This window comes from Parus major, chromosome 12 (genome assembly GCF_001522545.3).
Source record: "Parus major isolate Abel chromosome 12, Parus_major1.1, whole genome shotgun sequence".
Taxonomy (NCBI): Eukaryota; Metazoa; Chordata; class Aves; order Passeriformes; family Paridae; genus Parus; species Parus major.
The window spans coordinates 1,027,006-1,050,337 of record NC_031781.1 but is presented as its reverse complement, the minus strand read 5'-3'; the positions used below and the strand labels follow the sequence as shown (position 1 = coordinate 1,050,337).

Genomic DNA, 23,332 nt, shown 5'->3' with positions numbered 1-23,332 from the left:
AAACTTCTGAGTCTCTGACACAGCCCTAAACCTCCACACAGGGCCTCTCCTCTCCCAGCTTGCTAGGGGATTACTTGATTCCCGACAGCTGGCCCAGCCACAGTCATTCAGGCCCCCAGCCCCCATTTAGGGCACGCAGCTGTGCTCCCTGCTCAGCTTAACCCACTCCTTGCCAGCCCTCCCCTCCTGAAGGATGGGGTCTGCTTTCCCAGGACTGGCATGAGTGTGCTGGAGCCTGCATCCCTTCAGCTGGCCCAGGGGACGAGCAGGATAGAGCAGTTTTATGGAGACATCAGCATAACTGGAGCTCTTCCCCTCTCACTGTGCAGCTTTTTGTGTAATCATGAGAAAACACGTGAAAATCTGTGTAAAGCATCCTCCTGTGGAGCTGTGATCCCAGGAGCAGTATGCCACTTTGGAAACCTCAGAAAAACCAGACAAACAGCAGGTGTGGTCAGTGACACATCCAAACTTAAGCACACCCACCTCAGAATGGAAATGTATTTATTTAAAAAAAAAATTACAGTTAGAAATGAGGAAGACAAATCCAAAAGAGTCAGAATTGCTTGGCCAAGGATGAAGTTTCATTCTGTGATTTCTGATACTCCTCTTAAATCACAGAATTGTGAAATGGTTTGGGTTGGAAGGGACCTTGAAGACCATCCAGTCCAAACCCCCATCCACTGTCCCAGGTTGCTCCAGGCCCCATCCAGCCTGGTCTTGAACACTTCCAGAGATGGGCCACAGCTTCTTCAGGCAGCCTATGCCAGGGCCTCATCACCCTCACAGGGAAGAATTACTTTCCAATATCCCATCTAACCCTGCCCTATGTCAGTTTAAAGCCATATTAAAAATTAAATTAAATAAAAAAAAAACAAAACCAAAAAAACCAAGCTTGTGTGACATCTGTATACCAGCAAAAGAGAAGAAAGAAATGACACTGAAATTGTGTATTTTTAGTATTAGTGTCTTATTATCTGGACAAGGTGTTTGTTTTCCCAGTCCATGGACTGGGAAACAAATAAGCACACTGAATTAAGTGAGGATCTCTCACTCCTGATTCCAGCCAGCAGAAACTTAATTTTTTCCAGTAGGCAGGAGGGGGTGTGGCCAGGGCCCCAGTGTTACTGGAAAACACCTCAGGTCATCGCCAGGCTGGAAGAGAGGATCTCACTTCAGAGGAGAAGGTTCCTTATGGTGGAGCAAGTGTGGCACACTGACTGGAGGGAGTGGTTTGGGTGACGTGGCTGCAGCTAAATTGAGCTCTGCACTCTCTCTTTAGTACATTTTTATTTTTATTATTAATATTGTTGCTTTTACTGTTTGTTTTCTTATCTCATTGGTGTTTCCAGTAAATTGTTCTTACCTCAACCCACAATTTTTCCCTTTTGTGCCTCCAGCTCTCCTCTTCAGATGCTCCAGGGGAAGGGGCAGGGAAAGAGGGCAGAGAGGGGAAACAAAGGAGTGGCAGTGTGGTATTGGAGTCTCTAAACTGTGGAGTATCATTCCTAAACCATTACAGTCTCAAGTCTTATTCATACCAATTAACAACATACCTGTATATTCTGAACAACGTCTTTGAAGGGAGAGGACCGCTGCATACACGTGTTCACTATGTCCATGGCCCTGTCAAAGTTCTTTACATATTCTCCATACATTTTCAGAAAAGGAGCAAGTTTCTGCAGGATATCTCCCAGCCGTGGGTTGACACTCCTGGGGTAAAGAGACAGGTAACTAGTGAAATCTCTGGAAATCAATGGTATCTTCAGAGAGAAAACAGCTTTGAGATTTCCACAGTTGTCTCCCACATCCCAAGCATTTACACATATGTGCAATCAAAACAGGCTAAGTTTAGTTTAAGATAATCTATACAATATCCTAGATGAAACTTCCAACCTGAATCCTGATGTAAAAGGGATGGCATTTCTGCCCTCACTGTCTTAAGTGAAGAGCAGACTGACTACATCTACATATCTCTTCTGCACAGCACAAAATCTCATGGGAAACTTGTACTTATCAAAAATAACCTTTTCCACCACACTCAAACATCTGAATTGGTTTTAATGCAAAGAAATGGTTCAGTTCAGATCCCCAAGGGCCAGTAAGCCCAGGCTGAGCAGCATTAGGCACAAATCTCTCTCCTGCAGAGTCATTGCCAGGCACAGAGCCAGCCATTCTCCCCCAGTCTGCCTGTGCAAGACTGTCTTTAGCCAGCTGCCAAGCTTCTGTCCTCTTCTGACTCCCAGACTCTGCACTTCTCCTCCCCTTTGTTACAGTTATCCCTGCAAGTTCAAGTCAGGCACACATTTATTCCTTCTGATCACTGATGAGCATGTGAAGACTGGACTCAACCAAGAGAGAGGCAAACTCTGGTGCTGTCTTGGTCTGCCAGGGTACCTGGGACTGCAGGACATCATGCAGCCCATCTGTCACCTCAAATTTGGTTTCCTAGATTATAACAATTAACCTTTCTACCTATCACTGCATTTCTGCCTTATCTACAACTTACAGAATCACAGAATCATTAGGGTTGGCAAAGACCTCTAAAATCAACAAGTCCCACCTGCAACTTGTTATAGTAGCCAAATTTTAATTGGTATTTGAAAATATTTCTTTCAGCTTTGGAGCCAAAACAAGCAATTTCATTCCTTCCTAGTACTGTAATTTCATAGTACTGCAATAATAGGAGAGTGAGAATGCAGTAAGGAAAACAGCTCTGGCAATAACTTTGAACTGAAAAAGTGCTCACAATGTATTCTGGAAATTTTGAGTGCTCAGGCCTAGTCCTTAAGTCAGAAATGTTTGAGAGACTTCACATTAACATATTAAATAACTAATGTAACTACTGCATTAAACAATAAAAAATTTGGAATTAGACTAGGCCTTATGGTTGCTACAGTTTCTTGAAAATGTATTTTTAAAATAATTGTAATGACAGCTACCTACCATTCTTGTGTAATTCTTGTTTTGAGCTCAGGAAGAAGAAATTGTCCATGGAAACAGTAGATGGAAGAAATATTTGAGAAGATGCCTGTTATCACATCAGATGAAATCCCTGCTTCAGACAATTTAGTGCAAAAAACCTGCAGAAGGCAACAAGACAGTACCAACATTTTTTAGCAAAAAACAGTCCTAGACATGCTGATTTTAGATTGCAATTTTTCAAAGCTGACTGCTTAGAACAGAGCTGCAGATTTTGACCCCTGGCAGCCTTGGAGTCTTCAGGAGGTTCACAGAACTTAAGCCCACTGTCAACCAGGGTTAGATATATCACTACAGGCTATAGAAAAAACTAGGAAAATCTGAGCTGCAATTCAAAAAAGATTGAAATAACTGACAAGGTCAGACATCTCATATTTGGGAGTGCAAGCTGCAAAGAACATCCAGTCCCTGAAAAGCATTTACTGATGTTTACACAAAGCAAAATTAACCATGTGATTGGGTTTTTCTCAGTAGGAAAAATTACTCTGAACAAAAGGGAAAAAGACATTCCCATGATTTCTGTGGTCTAGAAACAGTCTCTGTTCATGTCTTACAAACACTGTAAGTCTTCCATAGAGCTCCAAGAGTTGTAGGGTGAAGGGTTCTCCAAGTTAGAGCTTCTAACATTTCTAGCCAGGTGACAATTTTCTCTGTGTTTTTTTTTTCTTCTACTCATTTTTAAAAAGCACTTGGCTAGCAATGTGTCTCATCCCCATTTTTATTTCTGTCTTGCACATTCATGGGTTTTTTCTTTGAGATGATTATAGAAATGCCTGAATTGTGTAGCATCAACTCAAAGTCTATGGGAAAGAAAGTTCAGACTCATCACACCAGTTTCACATCATCCCCATGTGCAAACATGATGGACAACAATTACAAAACACAGCAGTAAAGAAATAGTTTGCTGGAGCCATGGGGCTGACACATGTGGCCTGATTTTAGTAAAACTTCAGCTTCTTGCCCATCAAAGAGCAATCACAGATTTCTCAGTGCCTTCAATGTCCCTGTGATTTCCTCTCCCCATACATCCAGGGAGGAACCAAATGCTGGCAGTGTCTGTGTCTTGGGCTTTCCCATCTCCCTTCCTGCCATCCCAAACCTCTGGCTCCTTCTCAGAGAACCCTCTTGCCCAAAGCTCACCTCTGGGACCCTCAGCACACAGCCTGGCAAACAAACTCCAACTTCCACCTACACACAGCATTTCTATTGAGCTACAGCTTAGGCTGGACAGGAGATGTCATTACTGCCCACTGAAAAGAAAGTTAATTCAAAATGGAATTACCTGGTCCAAGAGATGGAGTCTTTTAACATACGCTTCCTCCGTGTGGAGCAGCTCATTGGCGATGTTGAAAAGCTTTTGGGGCTCTGTACACTGAAAAAAAAGTTACAAATGACATAATCCATCTGCACCTCCATGCCTAAATTCCACTAACTGTGCTGGTTTTCATTTTGTCAGTGTCCAAAATCCCTAGCAGCAGAGTGAAAGAGGTTAACACATTTCAGAATCCGCTCCACATCTCTCAAAAGATCACTTTGCTCCAGAGACATTTTTAATGTTGTTTTCTGAAAGAGCAATTAGTAATGCAATCAATGGCTGGTCAGGACATCACTTGAGTTCATTATGGCTTTATAAAAAGAACCAGAAGCATCCTCTAAACCTGTAAATAAGTCTAGTCTATTTGAAAAACAAGGCAATAGATTGTAAATCAACTGTTCTCCTTTTTGGACTCAGGTCCTGTAACTAAAATGAAAACCAGGCTATTTGACCAGATTTCTACCCTTGCCAGCACAGCACTACTCTCTATGGCATATTTCTAAGATTTTTGGGCAGCTTTAAACACAGGCCAATTCCCTGGAAAGAATTTTCAGCAAGGTAACCCAAATCACTCAGTGAAGCCTTTCATTAAGCTCTTTTAAAAAAAAAAATAAAATGAGAAAAGGCTACTTTAAAACTCTAAATACAGTTATAAAACACTGACGTTAGGCACAGCTCAGCCAAAAGAGACCCTTCACTCACTAAGTGCTTCAAAATATCTGAATTACCAGAATACAGGCTTGAGCTTTCCAACAACCTTTTTAAGTGTTAGACTTTAAACACCATGCCTAAATAAAATGAAAGCAGTCCAGAACAGAGCATTGGCTGGCTTGTATTCAGGAATACAAGCATGGAAAATGGGCAGCAAGGATGATCAAATGTAAGGAAACTACACTGGGCTGGATCCAGAAAAAAAGACATGCAATGAAGAGGTGCATTAATGATTCTTGAACTGGAGAACATTGACTGGGTGCAATTAATCATTATTTCTATGGGAAAACTGAAGGGCATCAAATAAAATCACCAAGGGGCTGCTTCAGGGGCTGCTTCCTCAAGCAACACTGCACTGCCAGCAGGAACCTTCACAGAGATTCACAAAAGAACCAGAAATATCCACAGAGGAAAAATTCAGCTGCAGTCTATTAAACACATGGGGCAATTTCCAGTTCAGGAAGCCTCTGGGCCTGACACCAGTAGCTCCATCCCAAATGCCTGTCTCTGGTGCTTGCATGTGGGGCAAGGACTTCCAGATATAACCCTGTGGGTCACCATCAGATTGCTGGAAAACACCAAATAAAGGCTCTCTTTAAGCTTCTTCAACATCAATCTATTTTGTTTGCAAATAAAGCTGATGAGAAACATTTAAACACCCGCCCTCCACACACACTCAGACAAACTGCAGGACAACTGAAATCCTCAAAGGCTTTTCAAAGCAAGCCATGAACTCCAACAAATCAGACCCACAGTTATCCTACATGGAATGTCACTTGGCATGATGCTCCCACAGCTCCATGATGTATTACTGAAGGAAAGTGAACAGCTTTCCTTTATTTGAGGCAACATCAGACCTCCTTTGAAGCAAGCCCTCTTTTTCCAGGCACAAATCTGAAGACAGGCAAACCTGAAGATGCCATGAGTGAAGTTTTGACATGGAGTCTCTCTGCCCTGCCTCTCCAATTATTCCAAGTCAATTCAAATATTCTTTCAAGCTCTTTCAACATGCTACACAATATCCTCCTCTGTTCAATGTGCATTAATATTTAGGGGAGGAGAAAAAAAATCACAGCACAATAAGTTTTGGAATTGTTCCAAGCAAAGACATCTTATTAAAGTTTACACTGAAGTGCACTGCTGGCCAGTCAAATCCAGTAACTACAAGGATTTCTCACTGAGAAAAGAATTCATCTGCTGGTTTTGCTGGGCACAAAGGAATGCTCAAATGAAAGGTACTGATGTCACCAGCTGGCATGCCAGCCACCAACAGCACACTCTGAGTTGTTTGAATTCAGAATTGGAAAAATACTTATTTCCAACCAAATGCATTTGTACTCAGAAGTAAATCTTTACATAACACAGGCGCTTTTTAACCTCCTGACCTTCACCATCTGCAATTCAGTTTATATTTCAAGAAAACTTGCTGACATTTGCTTAAATACCAAACAAGGGCTGAATAGACTCAGCTTGAGCTCAGTTTTACAGAGTGACTCTATCTTCAGTTGCTCTCTCTGCTAGGCAGGGACACAGGAACACTTTTCAGACAAATTTGCTACATATTTGCCTTTCAATGGGCATAACATTTTAAATGAAATTGTAGATTAATTAAAATGTGAGGCAGTCCCATTCTTCTAACTCCATTTTGTGCCATGGCAGGATAGCTTTAACAAAGCCTGAGCATCATCCAGTCCACCAGGAATGAGATGTTTCCTGGTCCATGTTTCTAAAGGGAAAGATAAATCTGCAAACTGAGATTATGCTCTGCTTTGTGCAGTGCTCCTGTGCAGCCATCACTAGAACCTCACAGAGGCTGGGTGGAACAGTGTGGCTGGTGGGGTGACAAGCAGGATGAGAAAACTGTGTTTCTTCACAACACAGAAAGTTCACTCCAGTGCTTGAAGCAGCCTGATGCACTTTCACTTCTTTGTGGAAGATTCAGAAATTAATTTTCAGCTGCAACTGTCCATAAAGCTTTTTAAATAAAAGGAAACCACAGCCTGAAATCAAACAGAACCAGTTTCTCATGAAGGTCAGATTCATACTTGGAATGCATTTGCACCTCAAATCTTGTCACCATTTTTCATACAATGGGTGTGCACAACTCTACATTCAGTCAGCATCTGTCTCACACAGGGCTTTCAGCAAATCTTGCAAGAAAGCTGCTGGGGTAGAGCTCAGGTTAAAATCATACATGATTGTGCTTCAAAATCCCACCAGTCAGCTCTGCACAGAATACAAAAAGTCTCAGAAAAATTATAGACAACTTCCTACTCAACAATTCTGAAAGTAATATGGAAAGTTATCCTGTGTTTGGTTGTCTTTGCTGCACTGAAATCACATTTTCATTAAGATATTTAAACCAAATATGATGATGATGATGGCATATCTGAATTTTCTCAATCAACATTATGACTAAAACATTGACATATGGACTTTTTTTCAGAATATACATGGAGCTAATCTCACCCAAAGGTCTGAGTAGCAGGACTGCAGGCCAAATTTTACAACACACACTGCACTATGAAATCAGAGGTGAAACTCCAGCCATGTACAGGCAGAATGGAAGCATGTGTCCATGAATGCATGAGACCCATGTGGGAGTCAATTGTTACTATTTACACAGTAGGAAACAGGACAGAAGGAGAAAAGCATTTTTTGGTGATGACAAATGAGCATATATTACTCTTAGTGAAAAAATACCTAAATAAAAAAGCTATGAAGCACTGATACCCCTCCCTGAAGCATTACTCAGGCTCTCCAGGCAGTCAGCAGAAGTCTTGGGACATTGGAGTGTGAGAGTCCCTCAGTCTCACTTTCATGTCACTTCTTTTCTTTGTAACCATCCAGGTTAGTCCAGCATCACTTCCTGATGCTCCTGACATTTCCTGAGACATTATCAAAACTAATAAGCTTCCCTTGGTTCATTTTTATTTTGATAAAAGATAACTGGAAATCTCAGTAAGTCACTCCTGAGGTTTTAAAACATGGTTTGTGCTCATAATGAGCCCTGTTAGACTTCTACAGACTCCTAAAGAAAGCCATGTCACTGCATAGCTAAACCTAGACTAAATGGAACAACACCAGTCACACATCAGGCAAGGTTACCTTCCCCAGCCATGGGCTGTGTGCAAGCTTGGGTGGAAGATGGAGAGATAACTGAAGTAGAAAAGAATGGTTATTCTTGAGCTTCACTTACCCTGATATCCTAGGAGCTACTGAGCCATCATTAAATCACTCTGCAGCTGTACTTATGCATTCTCCTCCAATTATAACAAGTTTCATATTCAATGAGACCACTGGTTACCTTCATGGTGCATCTGCAAAGCCTGGTACTAGGGGTAGGAGGGGGAATGCAGGAAAAAGACACTCTCTCCCAGCTCAAGGCTTTCTGAAGGAGATGAGCTCTCTCCAGCTCCCAAGCCAGCAGCTGATGCAAACTGAATTCTCCTCTCTTCCTTCAAGCAAGAAAATTATCAGTTTTGTCAAGAGTGATGTGAAATTCCAGCCTAAGAATAACTGTGGAACAAGTCAATTTTGAATCACATTAGTTGTCCTTGCTGGAAGCTACAGCCCTTCACTCCAACCCTGAGTCCATAGTGCCCCAAATCTGCAGCAGAATCCAAGGGGGGAGCAGGGAAAGACCTCAAGTTGTGCCAGGGGAGGTTTAGATTGAATATCTTGAAAAAGTTTCTTCACTGAAGGGTCTGGCACTGGAAGAGGCTGCCCAGGGAAGTGGTGGAGGCACCACCCCATAAGTGCTCAAAACCCAGGTAAATGTGGTGTTTAGGGACACAGTGTAGTGGTGGACCTGTGAGTGTTAGATCAGTGTTAGATCACTCAATGATCCTGGAGGTCTTTTCCAACCATCATGATTCTGTGGTTTTATGTGGACAGAGAAATTGGTTTCCCCCAATGTGCTCCCAGAAGAGGGCACAATCTTTACACTGAAGAAGAGGCAGCTGCTCTCTCAGCCTTCCTCCTCAATGTGACTGCAAAAACAAGGTGACTTAGTGTAGCTTGGTAAACTCCAAACTGCCTTTTAGATGGAGAAATCAGCTCAAACTTCCAGGGAAAACCTGCAGTGCATCACAAAAATGCACCTCAGGAAGAAGGGTAATATAAAAAAACCAAAACAGGTGTGTTTTCTTCTGGAGTTACCTCTCTCATAAATGCACCAGGTGAGCTCCAGAGAATTAAAACCTCCTAATTCTGTGTTTTGTCATCTTTATTTCCTACTAGATGGACACTTAACCTAACAAGACTTAAAAACAGCCATCAAATCATTGATGTCTTACAAAACATTGGCATTTGTCAACAAAGAACTTCTTAATCATATGATAAAGTGTTTAGCTTGGGGTTGTCACAGTTGGTTTGATACAGCATTCCTAGTCCAAACTGTATATTTAATTACCATATTAAAGATTTTTTTCAATGTAATGTATTATTTTCCAGAAGTTGGACTTTGATGATTGTTATGGGTTCTTTCCAACTCAGGAAATTCTACAATTCTTTGCTTTCTTCCTGGCCTGTTGCAACTAATAACATATCTTTTAAATAATATTTCAGTGGCACACATGTACATACACACCCATTATGAATATAAAATAATTAAAGTGTGTCACAGCATGTGTATGTATGTATAAACACACTTGTCAAGCTCTGAGAACTTGTTTGCCATTTTCACTGCTCTTTTATAGTCACCAGATGATTGACCTAAAAACTAAGAAATGCATTCTAATGTTCACATTTCCCAAGGGACAAGTGCTTGACAGACACAAATCATGATCTGCTTGGTGATTTCAAAAGAACCACCCAAATTTGTACAAACTGAGGTGTGGATGCTGCACTTCACTAGCTACAGATCATTAGCTGCAGCTGCTCATCATATCCTTCAAAACACAAAAATCCCAAATATTAACTTCACTGTCATCATGGCTTGGTGGGGGGGGGAAAACTAACAAAACCAAACGCCCCCAAATACAACCAAAACGAGCCACCAAACAAAAAGTGCAAAAAGTGGAATATTTTGCAGATATTTTGCAATATTCTTGGGGTTTTTTTTTCTGGAAAAAAGTCAAATCTCTTTTAACAGCATTTTTTCTAAAAATAACTGTCCTGATAAGCTGATAATCAAAGGAATCTGTCATTAATCTTACATAGCTGCTGCAAATACACAACAGCCTGGACTACATTAGTTTGGAATCAAAGAAAAATCTCTTTTCCCGCTTCAGTTTCCTGAAGAGTAATTTGACATAAAACAACTTTAAACAACATAAAACAACATTAAAACAACAACTTTGCACTCCAGACGTGGTCACACCAACAAAAGCACAGATTTCTGTAAAAAAACCACTCTAAATTCTGTGTGAGACAAGATTCTGATCCTGCCTGTTTGCAAGGTCCTGACCCTGCAAGATGCACTTTCCAATTAACTCTCTGAATAACATGAAGCTCCACGGAATACAACATGCTCTAGCAAGCTGAACCTAGACAAACCCAAACAATAAACACAACTTGGGAGTCTCAATCTACAAAAGTATTTGAATTTCAACAGCTTACCTCTGGCTGTGATGGATTCTCTTATATGAAACCTTTAAAAGCAAGCTGGGAACCTTTCTAAAAGACTGTCTAGGTCAGGAATAAGTTAGGACCTGCATAAAGCAGGAAATAATACTGACTTATCATGATCCTTTGAGGAAAAACCAGCCAAGCAAATAATCCAAACAATGTGTGATGTCAAGAACTGGTTTCTGAGCGCTCAATAGTAAGGAACAAGCTGTCTTACCTTGTTTACATCCAAATACTCTAACTTTGGCACTTCTGCTATCTCTTGCTCCTCACTGCTTCCTTCATCAATGTCACTGTCCTCATCCTGCATGGAGTCTCTCTTCTGCTCTACAGAGGAAGGTTTGGTGCCCTTTCTGTCAGGTTCCACCTCTCCTGGGTTCCCAGCCATGCTGGGCTTCCTCTGCTCTGCCCCTTCTTCACTGGGGAACGTTTCCCCAGCCACACTACAAGAAGGACTGTCAATGCCGCTGTCTCTGTTGGGAATTTTACCACTCCCATTCAGTTCTGCACTTGAGTCTTTATTGCCAAGCTCTTCTTGGGGCTCTTTGCTCACAGTCACAGTAGTACAGTCTTCACGGCTTTTGTTATCACCTATGCTCAGCTCTTTGATTTTCATGATGTCTGTGTTAGTCAGATCCGTGCTGCACGCTACATTGGGCTCGGCCTCATCCAATTCAGTTTTGTCACTCGTGGAAGAGCCACCAGAAGCTGCTGTGTCACAGTCACACAAGCTCGTCTGCTTGGATGAATCCAGGCCAGGTTCCATCTTAAGAGCTAAATTTAGCTGGTTTCTTTGAAGAATATGTACAGGTTGCCTGTGGGTGGAGAGAACGCACCACAGTCATATTAACACTCGGGTTTCACAAGTGCCCTGCAAGGGAGGGTCTGACTGTCCTTTGATTCAAGCTGTATTTCTTGCACCCCACTGACAATCCCAGAAGGTAAAAGTGTGCACACTGCAATAATAATGATCACCCAACAACATCCAATGAAAAAACATCACCCCTGCACTCGACTGAAATGGCAGCACCAGAATCCTGGGCCTTTAGTGCTTTCCATGCCACCTTGAAGAACAATCTGGTTTGAGGGCTCAGAGAAGAAGGAATTGCTCTAAAAAGAAGCAATTGGTTCTGGGCTCATTTAAACAGGAACTCTCATTCTTCAACAGAGCAAAGTTTTTGTGGCAAGGTATCTTCTGCCAGAGAGGGTGCACTGCAGCATGAGAAGGCACTGCTTTTCCTTTTTGAAACACAACAGGTTCACCTGGGTGATAACACTCCAAGGCACAGTACGGTGCCTCTCTCCATCACCCTCTTTGTGAAAAAAACCCCATCACTTAGCTCCATCAGGCAGATTTGTTTTTCAGGGAAATATTTCATGTGTTTGTAAAATGAGCTGGTTTTACAGCAAAATACATGTATTTTATCCAATTTAGAGTCTTTCATATGCAAAGTTTCAGAACAGCTGCTGTTGCACATGGCATTGTTTCACAGTACTCTATACCCTTCCCTGCCTCCAAGAAGCAAGAGCTGATGTTTATTGTATCTCAGACAGAAAACTCAATTATTTCATATCGTAACAATCAAGTTCCTATGCTGCAATTCCCACATTGAACCAACTTACTGAAAGCAGATTGTGGGCTACTTGTCTCTGTTAGAATCTTACCAAATTCAGTAGGTCTTAAGCTCCTTAAGCATAACTGTATGTTACAAATTAAAATTTGCAGCTTTTATTAAAAAGTTACTTTGTCCTCAGTGAAGCTTTGCACTTGCAGTAGAAAACATCCCAAGAGGACTTTCCATGTGATCATCACAATTAATGTTTTCTACTGTTACATTTTAAGTTAAAAATGCAGAAAAGGGAGAGTAGATCTCTCAAAGCCATATTTACCTAATACTTTCAAATTTCTCAATGAGCGTGTTGACTCCTGCTGATATTGGTATTTCTTCCTCTCCAGGTGCTAAGCTCCTTGATGACTTGGGATCAGCTGGCAAAGGCCGAGATGGTGCAGGAGGAATTCTTTCCTGCCCAGGTTTGAGATGGACAGGTTTAGGAGGTACTAATGAAAGAGAAGGGAAAAAACAGGATAAATCTCCATTTTCTTTATCCTAAACTGGAAACAAAATCCAGACCGAGAGGTATGCATTCTTTCCTCCTTATTTTTAAGTGGCACAGGTGCAGTCCTGAAGTATTGCTTACACCAAAGCAAGCTGCTAAAGAAAAATGTCAGGCTTCTATTTTGTGTGTCTACAGCTGGCTTAGCCGTGCTAACAAACTGAGTGGCTTGCAGCACTGCACTGCTTCCTCATTACCAAACAGGATGCACAGCTTACACTTCAGTTTAAAAGTTTGCTTGCCATCTCAATCACACTAATGAGCTTCCCCTTCCATGACTTCTCAAAATTCTGGCACCCCATTGAATCTCATATTGGGGGAAAAAAAAGGCAGAGGGATGAACCACATCCCAAAATAAACCATCAAAACCCAGCCCCAGCATGGATTTCAGTGCCTTGTGTTTGCTTGGTCCAAAATGCCACAGGCTGAACATAATGGCTTTTCTTCCTCTCATTCTCCCTCCCCCTCTTGTCTGTGGTATAGTCGTCTTCACAAATTTCCTTCCTCTTTTGGTTCTATGTTGAGTTGTGCACGGTATAAATAAAACAAGTATTGTAAGAACACTCACATTCCGCTTCAGGACTCAAAAGGAGGCCAAGGTACAAAGTTTAATACAGTATTTAAAAAAAGGGCATTAAAATGTAATGCCATTTTAAACAATTTGTTCAGATCTTCCATTGCAGAGTAAAGGATTTATCACACACAGGCAGTAACAGGTTCCCATGCTGTCATGGTTTCATACAGGGAAGGCAACTCCCATAGCTGCTGGGACTGACACTGGAAGGCAGGAAAACTGGCTGTGGGATTGTTCCCAAAGCACACACTGCATGGAGTAGCACTGCCAAGTGTGCTCCCTAGACTATCCAAGGAGCTGACAGGTTAAATGAGGAAATTCTAACTACATGTTGTATTAAAAAACATTTTCTAGAACAGTTTCTTTCAACCATTTCTGACTCTGATCATCCATTTGGCACACGTGACCAGCACTGTAACGGGGCTTGAGTTAACAACTATTCTGAATATTACTCACTTGAGGAGCACAAACAGAGGCACATGCACCCAGAAAGTGAATTCTAATTGTCCCTTTCTTACAGAAGGCTTTGCATCTGTTTAAGATCCACATCAGCCCAGATGTCTGCCCTGGGCAGCTGCCATAGTAGTCACAGCCAGGCAGTGGCCAAGGTCAGTGATGAAGAGCTGTTAAAGCATTTTGGAGTCCTCAGTACAGGGCAGATTTTAAACTTCTTACATTACTGAGTTTATTTCAGCATGAAAGAATAAAATCAAATTTTCTAAGGATCTGACAGGTCCTCTTCCTATAAAAGGACTGATTTGCCCAATCTCCAAAACCATCTGAAATTCCTATCCTAAAATAAAGTTGTTAATCCAATCTTGAAAAGACCTCTACAATCCCTATCTTATGTAGGCATAACAGGGAAACAGGAAAAGAAAATCTTCTTGCATATAAATGGTATGGTGAAGATCTGTGTTATGTTCACCAGGTTTTCAAGTGCACACCATGTGACCAGTGAGTGTCTGGCTATATTTTTCCTTGTAAAAATATTTAAAAAAATATAAAATATAAAAACAAGTATCCACACAGCCATCTGGTGCATCTAGCCAAAGACAAGCTCTGTGCTCCTTACAGAGGGTGCAGAGTGCAGCAGGCAGACATGTCAGAGCCTACCCCACATACCCCATATCAGGCCTTCAAAGCTGGCCCTGATCCATAACACCCAAAGGTTTTACAGTAATATTGTAAAAGCATTTATAATATTTATAATAATATTGTAAAAGCATTTACACTGGGTCTCACTGCTGTCCATGCAAACATTTGATGTCTTTCCTGTTAGTGGAATCATCTAAATCACCTCAGACAAGACACTCTGCACTGGACCAAAAGTAAGCAGGAAAACACTTTTGTTAATTCTGAATTTTTACCTACTGAAGTAATGTTGAGACATGGAGATGTCAGCATGGAGGCAAAGCCACTAACCCTACCAAGAACTACTTAGCAAGCAAAATTTCAGCCCCACCAGATGTGGTTCAAGGCCAAGTGCACCTGGGTCAAGGCAATCCCAGATGCAGACTGGGTGGAGAATGGAACAAGATTAGCTCTGGGGAGAAGCATTTTGGAGTGTGGTTGTCAAGATGTTTGACATGACCTGACCACATGCACTGACAGCTCAGAACCTCATCCCCACCTGCAGCATGAGCAGCAGGTAAGGCAGATTCTCCCCCTCTCTCCATTCTGATGTGACCCCACCTACAGCTCTGGGCACCCCAACACAAGAACAACGTTGATCTGTTACAACAAATCCTGAGGGGGCCACTGCAGGGGCTGGAGCCTCTCTGCTCTGGAGATGGGCTGAAAGAGCTGGCAGGGTGTTCAGCCTGGGGAAGAGAAGGCTCCAGGAAGAGCTTACAGCCTCTTCTGGTGCCTAAAATGCTCTCTCTCCAAGAGAGCCAGAGAGGGACTTTGGACAAGGGCCTGGGACACCAGGACAAGATGGAATGGCTTCCTAACTGAGGGCAGGGTTAGATGGGAATGAATTCTTCCCTGTGAGGGTGGTGAAGCTCTGGCAGAGGTTGCCCAGAGAAGCTGTGACTTCTCTATTCCTGGAAGTGTCCAAGCCAGGTGGACAGGGCTTGAAGCAACCTGATCCAGTGGAAGGGGTCCCTGCCCATGGCAGGAGATGGAACATGATAAACTCTAAGGTTCCTTTCCACCCAAACTCTGATTTTTCAGCTAGAAGTTTGCTACATGGAAGATATTAGTGTTTCAAAGCATTTTCAGGTGCTGCCTGAAGGCTGAAGCCACATGCTGGAAAGGTCTCTCCTCATTCCTCCTCCTGCTGAAGGTTTTCCACAGCAGCTCATGGCTTCAAAGCAACCTAACTAGGATCCCTCCAACTTTCTGAAATACACACATAGAAAAAACAGTTTACATCCTCATTGACTGGAAATCAGTGCCATGAATACAACAGCAAAGTATTTGCACCAGATGAATTTATTCCAGATCTCACTGAATAGACACTTTTGCTATTCCTTTTTGTTGTTCTTACTGACAATGGAACAACCATTAATGAAACTTGGAGTTTTCACCTAGAGGTTGTGATGTAGCCCATAAAGACCACACAGACCATGTGAGATGTTTCAAGCATGGATTAGTAAATTAACTTAATGTTTAAGGTTTACTTCCAGAAAATGCAATGCTTGCTTTGTTGTTGTTTAAGGCTGAATTGCTTTTGTATAGATATTTTTTAATTGGGAGTGGGTGGTGGGGCAATGGCTCAATGTGTACAACACCAAAATATCTTCTTTTTCAGAAGAAAATGACCATCTATCACATGGACCCATATCTGCTAAACATATTGGTTTGTGAACCTAGTGCCTTCTTGAGGCTTAGCTTCCTTTGTTCCAAACACCTCTCAAGCTCCATGTTTTTGCATTCCCTTGAGGCAAGCACCCAGTACATACACCAGGGTAATCAACTCTACAAAGCATGGGGTGTTGAGAGTGGGGCTCTTGGAAAACATTACAAAGCATTACAAAGAGAGACCACATGTCATTTTGCTGATGAAGAAACATGAAAATAATTTATTCTCTTTCAAGAAATTTCCTGCAGTCTTTTTGGCAGACTTCAGAAGCCTGGGGAGACCAGAAGAACAGCTGGAGAACAGCTGGAACACGTTTCTTCATGGCTCCTCTTCCATCATACTTTGGGATTGCCACCTACTTGACTATTAGGTGGCAGTTCTGTAGAAGTACCACAGCCCACAGGTGATTGATTTAGCTTCTACTTCATATTTTCAAAATACATTTGTTCTATTTAGGCATTTCCTGTTGCCATGCATAGTTTTACAATAAATGGAAAACAGATCAGGTTTTAACAATAAGATATTATTACCTAATTTATATAAACCTAATTTTTATAAACCTATTACTGCTTCTAAAAAGATTTATCAAAAATATAAACAATATTGTTAAATTCAACTTACACTTCATAGCTACAGGAGGTATAACAACAGGACAAGAAATATAAAATGACAAGCTAAGTAATTGGTTATTGCTGAATCAATTTCTTCTTGAAGGCTTCTCTAGGTGGTCATCTAACAGTGGAAAATGAAGATAATAAAACCTTACCAGCCATACATTACAATGTAAAAGTAACTGTTTTGCTGTGACTCAAATCAAAACAATAATTTTAAAATATTATACTTCCTGTGCAATAGGAGCTTATACAATTTCTAGAAGGACAAAGCTACTTGCCTTGGGGTTTCTGTAGAGGATGCATTTTGGCCAGTGCAGTTTTGGTTTTGGGCTTCCTTCCAGCCTGATGGAGACATTGTGCTGAGCTGAGGTGCTGCAGTTCCCCACATGCTTCCAACACGGGACTGGAGTCAATGTGACACTTGATTCGAAAAGGAGAACAAGGGCAACCTGAGCAAAGGAAAGAAGCCAGTATTTATTTTGTCCTATTGATCCTGAAGAAAATTTGTGCTACTTCTGGAAGTATGTCACTCATCCAAGCTCCTGAGGAAGGGAAGGGGAGAAGGAGAGGGGTGAGCCCCTCACTCACAAATTATTACAACCAATACACCCAGCCTTTACAGCCCTGTTAAACTGCCTGACTGATAAGACAGGCAGAATTTCAGCAATCCTTTCTTTAATTAATTATTTACTTCTTTACCACAGACACACAAAATCAAAGAGCAAATATAACAGCTAAAAACCATTTCAAAAGGATTTCTCCAAACAGAAATACAAGTGCTGCAGCATATAAAGTTATGTTACTTGATAAAAAATACAACTGTAATAGGATGATTCAGAAATATGTTCCACGTGGTGGGAATGGTACAAATGCCATTTCTTGAGATTTAATCAGTCATTTAATCACTAATTGCATTTTATGCCTATTTATTACCACTCCTTACATAAAATATTAACATGCCTGCAAAAGGCTCCAGTGTAGAAGATGCCATTAAGATACAATCCAGTGGCAACACAGAGGAAGATGTGATTAATACAAATCTTGGTCTTCAGTTTTACATTCTTGATTCGCTTCTGTGAAAACTCAGAAAACAAACCATCATGGACCCTGCAGTATTTGATTTGGAGTTTTTCTGGACTTGTGGCAAGCCTACACAAAACCCTTATGTCAGCTTTTCTAGTGTGTCATGAGAAGGTTAAAAAAAAGAGTTTAAAAAGGAATGTGGTTTAAAGTTCCTGCGTATGAACATATAAATATATAGGGTTCTGGCACTTCTCAGAAATGAAAAAACACATCAAATTTAGAAATTTGAACATAAATGCACTAAAAAAGGGCAAAGAAAACATGACAAACATTCTTTTCCTATTATTGTTTTGAAATGGACTAGCTGAATTTACCAGAATCTCGCCAGAGTGGAGTGTAGCCTGTATCACATAGATAGGATTCATCTAAAGGTGAAAAACCAGTCTTTGCCTTTCTGTGATGTCTTCAACATGGCTTTAGCTTCAAAAATGCAATCTACTTTCAGCCAGATTCCTATTAAGATCAACAACCTGAAATGAAAAGCACTCCCATTCACATCAACTAAATTATCCTGTATTTATATCAATGGTATTAAAACAGGATGTGACCTTTTGAATAAAGTCCCTGGATCTGAGCTGTGCAGACTGAAGATTTTGTTGTCAAAAATAGATTCAGATGGCACAAATCTACTTACTGATCTCTGCCACCCAAATATACAATCCCTAAATTCCCCATGTATGGCTGCCAGTTGTTGCTGGTTGAAGCTTCATTAGCATTTCTACCACAAAAATCTTCTTTTCAGCAGATTTGAGACCAGCTATTAAAACATCCTTCCAGCTAAAACCAGGAAATTAAAAGTACTAGGTTCTATTCAAATATAATTTCATTTAACAGAAAAATGCAGTGAAAACAGACAAGATTATTAAAGAAGATTAATACATTACTGCAAACACATCATCACTGACAGAATTTACGCTGATGGCTCAGTTCTGGGTACCAAAAGCTCCCTGTGACAGCAGCAGTGCTGCCACAGGCCAGCTTTTAAGGGGAAGGGCTAGGACTTCTTCCTTGTGAACAGTAGCTCAACAAAGCCAGAAATTAAAACAATGCACAAGGGAAAAGCCTGAATTTGAGAAAATTAGAAGGGCGGCGTGCAGAAAACAGAGCCCAGTGTTTCAGCAGGTATTCACCAGCGTGACAGGAATGCAATCTAGCAATGTTGTCTTTTCTTAAAAATTGCTCCAGTGATCCAGTTCCTCAGAGGACAAATCTCTGCACCTACCACAGCTCCAGAAAACTGGAGAAGATCCCTCTAACCTGTGCTGTGCTGTCTGATGACACAAGGCACTGGTTTCAGCACTGAAGTCCTGGTAGATGCCAGACACATCCACAGTCCCCCACAGCAGCTGGAGGAGAGCCACAGCTTCTCCTGCCCCCAGGCACCACATCCATCTCTAGGGGATGCCCAGCTGGACATCCCAAGCTGAGCCCAGCTACCCACGCTGACTTGGGATGAAGTACAAGGTACCCTAAGCATCAGCGATTCTTCAACCACTGCCACAAAAAATAGGACTATACTGTATCACTTTCTGAAGTTTCAGAAGGAATTAAAACCCAATTCCTGTTTCTTTCCTCCTGGGATTCATTGCTGTAAGCCACCTTACTTTTTTATACTGAAAACAAAACCTAGTGTTTCCTTCATTGGTGTCAAATGTGAGGCACCACCAGACACCCTTTTGTCTGAGCTTAAACCTCTAATCACTATTTACAGTACTGCAAAGCAGGGTGTTTTGACCCTTATTTTATAAATTCACATATAAATTCTTCCTCTTATGCTGTTTTATGAACTCCAGCATTTTCCTCAAAACCACTCAAAGCTCACTTCTTCCTCCTGTCCACAGCGCAGCTGGGACCTCAGCAGGGGTGTGGGCAGCGTGTGCACAGCCCTGCTACAGAACCCAGCTCAGTGACACTGACAACAATTAGCTGACATTTTTCTGGCATTCCAAAACACCAAATTCAGCAAAAAAGAGTGACAGAAAAGTTACCACCATAAGCTTTCAGAAACAGATGCAATCAAGCAAACATTTATGTTTCAAAGCAAGCAAGAATCTGGCATGGACTGCAATTCCCCACCAAAAGAGAGGTGTATCACTTACTTGTGCTCAAGCAGAGACTCACACATTTTTTCTGACTTGCTTAAGCTGCAAGACAGCCGAAAACAAGGAAGAACAGCTCCTGCTGCAGCTTTAATTTAATGGGTTAAATGCCATGTTCACAGGAACTGACCTCCCCCAGCTCACTTCCGACCCCACTGCGGTTGGTGAGTCAAAGCATATAAACGTGGCAAATGCCCGTGGAGGAGTGTGCTAAGCACAAGTCACAGGAGATTACTGCTGGCTTTGACTTTCAAACCCTCTGAAAGGCAACACAGAGGATGTGGATGCTTTAGAAGCCTGAATCTTCTGAAACAGAAAAGAGAAAGCTAGATAGTGGAATCACCGATTCTCAGAATGCTTTGGAGTGGAAGGCACCTTAAACAAAAAGCATCTTGTTCCAGCTCCCTTCCACTAGACCAGGTTACTCAGAGTCTCATCCCACCTGGTTTTGAACACTTCTGGGGATGGTTGGATCTTCACCAACCTCGCAGAGAAGAATTTCTCCCTAACATCCAACCTAAACCTAAGCTCTTTTCGTTTGAAGCCATTCCCCCTTGTTCTGTCACTACATACCCCTGTAAAAAGTCCCTCTCTAGCTCTCTTGTAGGCCTCTTTTGTATTTTTATAGAGATTTTTGTTTAGGTATAGAGTGATTTTAATGCAAGAACAGTCAGTAACAGCCATAACATGTCATGGAAACCAACAAAAACACAGTTCTCAGGACACAAACTCACAGTCTGCTTCACAGTCTGAGAAGGGAAATGGGGGACCACAGAAAGTGACAATAAATGCAATTCTATCAGCAAGAGATGGAGCTTGCTAGAAGATTTACATCAAATGTCTTCAAAATGTTCAAAGCTTCTTCTTCCCCTATCCTGCTCTCCCATCAGAATCTCCACAGGAAATAATGAAGGATGAAGCAAAATCTAAAATTTTTGAATGAATGCTGCATTTCAGGGCAGACTCCATCTCTGAGGAGCCACAGAGGGGCTGCTGCTTTGGGTTCTTACAAAAACACAGTGCTGAGAAACCCTGCCAAATCCCTCAGTCTGAGCAGGGCTGCCAGAAATTTGGTATACTCAGTTCACCTCACACCACCACAGAAACACAGACACAAAAAAAAAGCTTTTCACAGAGAGAATTGCATCACTAAAATCAACAAATTTGTGCATGTAAAGCACAAGAAGGACCAAAAGTTTCCCTAGACCTATAACACTACTACTTGGGATTTTTGGATTTGCTGTACTTTCATCCTGTTCTGACTAATTTTAACTGCTTTAGGAGAGGATGCTTTCTCTAACAGATGTTTCACAGCATCTCTAGTGTCATCATCATTACCATTGTATCTTTCATAAACCTGCAGCAAAATACCCTGCCTTTATTCTCATTAGATTCTCCTAAAGCACATTCCTGCAAGCTAATCCAAATAAAGGCTGTGCTTTACCAGCAAGCACTGGCACACACTTTACATCTCTCATCATCTGAATCACAACAGGCAGATTCTGGAGAAAGGAGTTTTCAGTTCTGGCTTCTGCTCTTCTTGATCAGGTTTTTACATAAAAGGAGTAAAAACCTCTTTTACACACTCGTATCTGTCATTGCAATCTTGTTTTTACTGCCCTATCCAAAACAGCACCTAATCCAGGTACCTCTGCAAAGCTCTTCCAACATTCCTCTGCCTCTGGGACATTTCACACTTGATCCTGCAGCCTGGGATTTCTCCACAACTGCTTTAAAGAAACCATTCACAGAATTTTAATTACTCATTTAATCTTTATTTTCATTTATTTTCATTTAAAGAATTAGCTTTTCAACAGACCTTCATCAACCCTTTCTTCACAACAATAAAGCACACTCCTTGGCCCACCCAATGCTCTCCAGACAGGGTATACAGCACAGCCCTCAGTTTCTATCCTGCATGTAAATTTAAAAACTTCACCCTCCAGACTCACATTTGTCCAGCCAGAAGCCCTGCTGGCACTTTCAGTCCCACATGAATCAGGAATGCAGCATCAGTCCAGGCTCTCTGGTCCCCCAGCACTGCAGGGGCAGCTTGGGCACCAGAGCCTTTCCCTCACACATGGCTTAGCTGGCAAGCTGCTATTAAAAATTGGCTATAAAAGTGATTCTTCAGTGTTTACTTTACATTTATATAATTACAATGGTCAGAAGAGTTCTGAGTGACAGAAATGAGGAGCTTCAACACCTAATTCTTTATTGCAGCACTACTCAACAGAGATGTGCAAACCAAATTCCTGACAAAATCTTGGTACTTACCCAATGACAAGGTAAAGAAAAGGCAAAAATACAAGCATGTCTCAGAAATCCTGCTGCCAAAAAGGCATTACATAAAACTTTACACTGGGTAAAGGAAAAAAACCAGACAAAAAAATCGAGCAGGCACTTCACTCAGAAGGAAAATGAGAAAGAAAACAAAGTAAAGCACCACAGAATATATTCTCCTCCAGGACTAACAACAGGCACAATAAAGCCCCGAAACAAAAATATTTTTCTTTCCTGTATGAAACAGGATGTGGTACTGCAGTTAGCAAGCACTTACCTTCAGGTCCTGGGGTTATTGGTACAAAGTTTTTAAAAAAAGGTCTGGTGTTTTTACTGACTGTGTTTTAATTGAGCCCCCTGTTAACATCCACACTGAGGACACGGCTCTGCTGCACAGCCCCAGCCTCCCTCCAGTCACAGGAGTCAGCCCCAAACCACAGGGCTGTGCAGGTTTATCAGTCTTTTCTGTCACTCTGTTTTGCTAATAAACTTCTAAGTGATTATAATTTAAATTCTGCTGGAGTATAGATGAGGACTGATGGATTTTGGGACGCTTGAGAGGTTTTTTTAAGTATTTATATATGTCCTCCCATGTGGTTTAACACAAATATTTTAATTTCTAGATCTGTGTCTGCAGTGCTGCTGAGTGTGATAATGAACTATGCAGTCAATGTCCTGAACCACTATCAGCATTGTGTGTTTTCCACAGTATCATAGGATCATGGAATGATTAGGAATGGAACAGATCTCTGAGATCACCAGCTTGAACCATCAATCCCCCCACCACCTGCATGTTCACCACTAAACCATGTCCCCAAGCGTCACCTCCACACATTTCTGAACACTTCCCCTATTTGAACACTCCACTGCTGTCCTGGGCTTGACCACCTTTTCAGTGAGGGAATTTTCCCTGGTATCTAACCTAAACATCCTCTGGCACAAGCTGAGGCTGTTTCATCTTGTCCTGTCATTTGTTAACTGGGAGAAGAGACTGACACCCACCTATCTGAGTGGCAACTCTCAAGTTCTCTCATGATGTTCTGTGACAATCTTGTACCACAGTTATTCTTTCTTATTTTGTTTATATTTGTATCCCTTTGGAGAGTATCAGTCTGGCCTTGGGTTTCATCTCTCAGTTGAGTTGGACTCAGGTGCTCAGCAGTAACTTTTGCATTAGCA

The 23,332-nt window shown here is 41.6% G+C and overlaps 1 protein-coding gene across 6 annotated transcripts in view; it reads right to left on the bottom strand.

The window, feature by feature from the left end:
* The window catches only part of FGD3 (FYVE, RhoGEF and PH domain containing 3), a 95,918-nt gene that overhangs the window by 31,245 nt on the left and 41,341 nt on the right, over positions 1-23,332 (bottom strand). For 5 of the 6 annotated variants that reach the window (XR_001523893.3, XM_015640820.3, XM_015640822.3 and 2 more), the window contains exons 2-7: positions 16,967-17,137; positions 12,470-12,638; positions 10,797-11,394; positions 4,265-4,354; positions 2,947-3,083; positions 1,557-1,713 (exon numbers count right to left, since the gene is read on the bottom strand). Coding sequence is in view for 5 of the 6 variants with exons in the window: in XM_015640820.3 (XP_015496306.1) it covers positions 1,557-1,713; positions 2,947-3,083; positions 4,265-4,354; positions 10,797-11,394; positions 12,470-12,638; positions 16,967-17,137 (1,322 nt within the window). In the remaining variant the exon portion in view is untranslated. Of the gene's footprint in view, positions 1-1,556; positions 1,714-2,946; positions 3,084-4,264; positions 4,355-10,796; positions 11,395-12,469; positions 12,639-16,966; positions 17,138-19,870; positions 20,086-23,332 lie in introns of those variants that run through there. The other variant, XM_015640824.3, reaches the window with a different exon arrangement.